The sequence below is a fragment of the Xyrauchen texanus genome, chromosome 11 (assembly GCF_025860055.1).
Source record: "Xyrauchen texanus isolate HMW12.3.18 chromosome 11, RBS_HiC_50CHRs, whole genome shotgun sequence".
Classification (NCBI taxonomy): Eukaryota; Metazoa; Chordata; class Actinopteri; order Cypriniformes; family Catostomidae; genus Xyrauchen; species Xyrauchen texanus.
The window spans coordinates 25,979,334-25,984,288 of record NC_068286.1 but is presented as its reverse complement, the minus strand read 5'-3'; the positions used below and the strand labels follow the sequence as shown (position 1 = coordinate 25,984,288).

The 4,955-nt window shown below is 39.2% G+C and overlaps 1 protein-coding gene across 1 annotated transcript; it reads right to left on the bottom strand.

Moving 5' to 3' along the window:
* Positions 1-1,176: 1,176 nt before the first annotated feature.
* Positions 1,177-4,689, bottom strand: LOC127651930 (SLIT and NTRK-like protein 5). The gene is made up of 2 exons (XM_052137998.1): positions 4,569-4,689; positions 1,177-3,819 (listed from the first exon to the last, which is right to left on the bottom strand). The coding sequence occupies exon 2, from the start codon at positions 3,772-3,774 to the stop codon at positions 1,177-1,179; it is 2,598 nt and encodes an 865-aa protein (XP_051993958.1). The 5' UTR covers positions 3,775-3,819; positions 4,569-4,689.
* Between the last annotated feature and the right edge of the window lie 266 nt (positions 4,690-4,955).

Below are 4,955 nucleotides of genomic sequence, written 5' to 3'. Positions count from 1 at the left end.
CTCTTCACTTGCAACAAGAGCAAGGTTTTTTGAACAAAACCAATACATACAAACAAACCTGGGTTGAGAGGTTCACAGAGTATCGGCTAAGTGTATTGATTTGAGCTATTCAATTGACTGCTATCAACTTGCAATGGTCCTGGAATTGTTGGTTACCTGGTGGCACCCTGTAATCCAACTCGTTTTAATTTCCAACAAAGATCTATAAGAACTGGACATCATATTTATTCATGACATAAACTTATTTTGGTCAATATAGTGCATAAATGCAAAGCAATCAAATTATGAAAATAATAAGGGAAAGAGAATGCTTGCATAAAAATAGTTGTTACATTAAAATATCAGTATTACACAACATATTATTACTTAAATTATTATTTATGAATTATGATAACATAATAGAAATACATATTAAGAATGAATACACATATTCATTTTTACTGTATTATATTTCATCGAATGTTAGCTGGGATGACCCTGTGGCCTTCCATCTTCCAAAAAATTGCAGACAGCATATAAAGATTTTCTTTGAAATTGTTAAATGATGCAAAGTTTCTCTTCAATCCTGGGGTGTGCCACTGAAGAAAGAAAGCCACTTGTACAATGCAAGCTACAGTAAGTGATTGGAAACAACAAACAAAAGGTTCACACAGAAAATCATGGCAATATTGATAAGCATTGAATTTAGTTGAAAATACATGGCAAGGATTATACTAATAAATACAGTACTTATAGACTAAAGCAGAGAAATTGTCCTGCTCGGCTGGATGCGTTGCTGTATAATTCCATGAAAGTATTTTTTTTTTCTTTTTAACCTTTTAAATTCACAATATTTGCATGATTATATTCCTGAAAATGTACTGTATTTGGGTGAGATTAACCTGTACACTGATTTGTGTATTCAATCTACGAATTAAAAAAATAGACTTTGCATCACCAGTTTTACACCACTCGTACTTTTATCCAAGTTTTGCAAGCTCTGTTAATTATTTTCATTCGTATTAAATTATTTCTGTAATGCCATGTGGTTTTGAAAATAAAGTAACAGAGTTCAGCACACCCCAATGTAGGTTTGGAATATTTTTTGTAGTTGTATATTGTGCCAAGGCATCCTCCATTTTGAGTCAAAATAGCGGAAATAAAATGCTTTTAACGCATTTAGAAATAGACCAAGATTTAAAACTGGCTTTGTGTCATCTGTTTCTCAAAAACTTCGAGGTAATCAGGCTCTATTTTAAGTTTTGCCTTTAGTTCCAAATAGTCATTTCTATTGCTTTCCACAAAGACATTACTTGGCACCGTATGGTATAGCATAGTCTCTCGTATTCCTTCGGGATGTAAGAACTGGCGTCTGACGTCGAAGTTTGGTTGATACGTATACGGAACAGGGCCAGTGTACTTGAATTCAAATCTGTTGCCAGCAGTCGATGGCGATTTATCTGGTTCTAGAATCCCTCGGAAGAAGTGTTCCACATCTTGAACAGGGGATTGCTGCTCGCAAGGCTCAATAGTGCTAACCGTGTAAGTAGGACTACTCAATGTGACTTCTTGGTCTTCGTCAGTATTACTCCTGTAAGTGACCTTCAACTCATGAAGGTCGGGGTAATCCTCAACAGTGTTACCTTCCCTGGACCGATAGATTGTGTTTTTGCACATATGACCTAACGGATGTGGGATGTACTCATAGACATGACCTGCAGGGGCTTTTACTTTGGGGACGGAGCGATTGCTATAGAGATTGTACTGAAGGTTGAAGGAACTAACATCTGAGTTGTTTGTACTTGTACGATTGCTCTGAGACTTCTTACGCTTCTTCATGTCCACCACAAACAGGCCGGCTGCCACAAAGGCCGACATTATAAAAACAAGAAGGAGGCTAAGGATCAAGACAGACAAGGGAACATTACTGAAATGGGTGTTGAACCTAAGGGGCATCTCGGTAATAGTGATACTTTCTACTAAAGGTTCCTCTGATGGAACCGCAGTGGACACAATGACGTCAGAGTAATCAGGGCACAACTGTTCAGTAGAGATGAACCGTATATCCTGTCCTGCAAGCCTCTTGGGCATCACACATTTGACATTGTTGACTACCGTTCCAGTGTTAAGCTGCTCCAACCAGATCTTCATGCCATCCGCATCACAAGAGCATTCCCAAGGGTTCTCAAACAGGTCAATCTGAACTAGAGCTTTCAACTGGTCAAGAACTCCACTCACAGGCAGATTTTGAAAATGGTTGCTGCGGAGATTGAGCCGGGAGAGCGACAGACTAGAGAAGATGCCTCCTGGTAACGTTTTCAAAAGATTATTGTTGAGGAAAAGCAGCTGAAGGTTGGGCACAAAGCAAAAAGTGCCACCCAAAATCTCTCCAATCTTATTATATTCTAAATACAAGTACTGCAGGCTCTTTAGCCCAAAGAACATGTCTGCTGTGAGTCTATCAATCAAATTACCATTCAAGTACAGCCTACGTAGGTTAATTAAATCCCCAAAGGCACGATCATGAATGAGTGCTATCCGATTGTTTCCCAGGTGCAGTAAATCCAATCCCTTGGCCTCCACGAATTCGGATCTTCGTACAACAGGGATGTAGTTTCCCGTAAGATACATCTTTTTAGGATTGTATGGCTTGGGCTTTAGATCTGATATGTTCTCAATATTCCTTTCCTGGCAGTTGACATTTAGCCCCAGATCGGAGATTTGCAGATTGCACGTACAAGTGGTGGGGCAGTCCAAAGGCACAGGAGATTTGGTCTGAAAAGCAATGATGGGACCATTGTTGGCTGGAATTCGAGAGGTGGGCTTTGATTTTGTTTTGGTGGACTGACGGGTGCCCTTGGTCGGCCTGAATGAGAAGCGTAGGATGACTGAAGATGTGACTGATGCTGTCACAGCTGCAGTTGTTGTCTGGATATAGCCACTAGTGCTGAGTGGTGGTAGTGGACGCATCTCATACTCTGATATGGCCTTTCTGGGACACAGTTCCTGCTTGGAAACCTCATCCAGATCCCTGCCATGGAGCCTGAATGGAGTCTCACAAACCACCTCCCCCACCAATGCAGTGTAGGCGATGCTCTCAAGCCAAGCCTTAAGTGCAATGAGCTCACAGGAACAATTCCATGGATTCTCCTCAAGCTGTAATTCTACTACCTTGTCCATATGATCCAAAAGTCCAATGTAAGGGAACATTTTCAACCGGTTGCCCCTAAGATCCAAGTGTGTCAATGGCACATTCTGGAAAATGTTTGTGGGCAAATAAGACAACAAGTTGTCATTGAGAATGAGCACAGTCAGTTGATGAAGCATGTTTAGAGCATTTGGTTCGATAGTGCTAATAAAATTATAGTCAATCTGAAGATATTCTAGACTCTCAAGTCCAGTGAATGTGTCGTCCCTAAGCATATCTATTTTGTTATTGTTCAAATGTAGTCTTTTTAATCCCTGGAGTCCGTTAAATGCTCCAGTCTCCACCCCTGATATGTCATTATTACCTAAATGCAAAATGGTAACTCCAGTGTAGTTGATGAAGTCATTGACTGCTAATCGTTTCAACAAATTACCGGTCAGCAAAAGATGGTATTTGGAAAAATGTACTGGGCTTACTTCTGACAGCCGCATAATGCCCCTGTTTTCACAGCTGACTGTCAGAATGCCTTCCCTCTCCTCGCAAGTGCAAAGATTCCTACAAATCTCCCCATAATTGTCAAACATATCAACCAGACTCAGAGATGTGCTGAGCAACAATATTATCCAGATATGCATTTTCTTGTGCATGAATGGCCCGGTTCACTGTTGTGCAGTTGCAGTTTGTGGTATCATCTAGAAAGGGGAACAAATGGGATGAGTGATTGACACATGAACATACTCTGTATCTGCAAAGTTTATGAAAAGGTGGAAAATCCAAAAAAGGGACAAAAAAATTACAAAGATAAATAACAGCATCCTTCCCATTTATCTGAAGATAAATGTTCCTACTTAACCATGAGAGTTGTGCACTGTTCTTTAGCTTCTAAACTTTGCAATGCAATAGTTTGTAAATGGATTCAATTATTTATCTTTTGAATTAATTTTTATGCATTTTTGTAACATAATCAAGACAAATAGTCTCATATCATCTTCATATGTCAAGTCCATTGATTTATTCACTACAAATGAGTATGTATATCATGTAAATGCCCATGATATTTCAGATACAGCCACACTCTGTTTCACACTCAAGCACATTTATGAAGACATATGACACATTGGGGAGAACGAAGAGAGAACGTTCTCGCTCCTTTGAAATTAAAAGTAGCACCGACTTAGTGAAATACGAGCTACAATGCGCAATTTGGGAATGCATTTCTTTCTTTAATTTAAAAATTAATTAAAAAATTTGGGCATCATCCCAATTCAAAATAGGTAAAATGTGGTTTCCAAGTATCTGACATCTAGAATTATGGCAACAAACGGCAAATCAAATGTCACTCTGGAACTGCTATAAATCTCAAATGCAAATATTTGTTCATCTTCAAAGACACTATATCCTCAAAGCATTGAAAACTAGAAATGCCATTTCCTTTACTCACCCAACATATCCGAAGACAGTTTTATCAACTCTCAATGAGTATCCAAGTTAAAGCTCAACTCAGAGTGAACAACAGAACATCTGCATTTCACAATGGTGCCTATGTTTAATTTCCATCAATGTTAGTGCTATGTAACAGTCATAACTCATCCCTCAAGCGACAAAGACGCGAGTTGATTACAAGCAAAACGCAACGTCATCGATTATAGCCCGACTCCATCTTTATGGGGCGCAAAGCAATAATATATTTTAACCATTTTGTTGAGCATTCGCTAGAAGCATTTGTATCCATGCAAATCAACCTCCCTCTCTCTCTCCAACCCCCATCTCTCTCTCTCTCTCTCTCTCTCTCTCGAACACACACACACACATTCACAGTAAGTCTATT

Excerpts from the sequence above, each read along its gene's own strand:
- LOC127651930 (XM_052137998.1), bottom strand. The coding sequence starts at position 3,774 with ATGCACAAGAAAATGCATATCTGGATAATATTGTTGCTCAGCACATCT.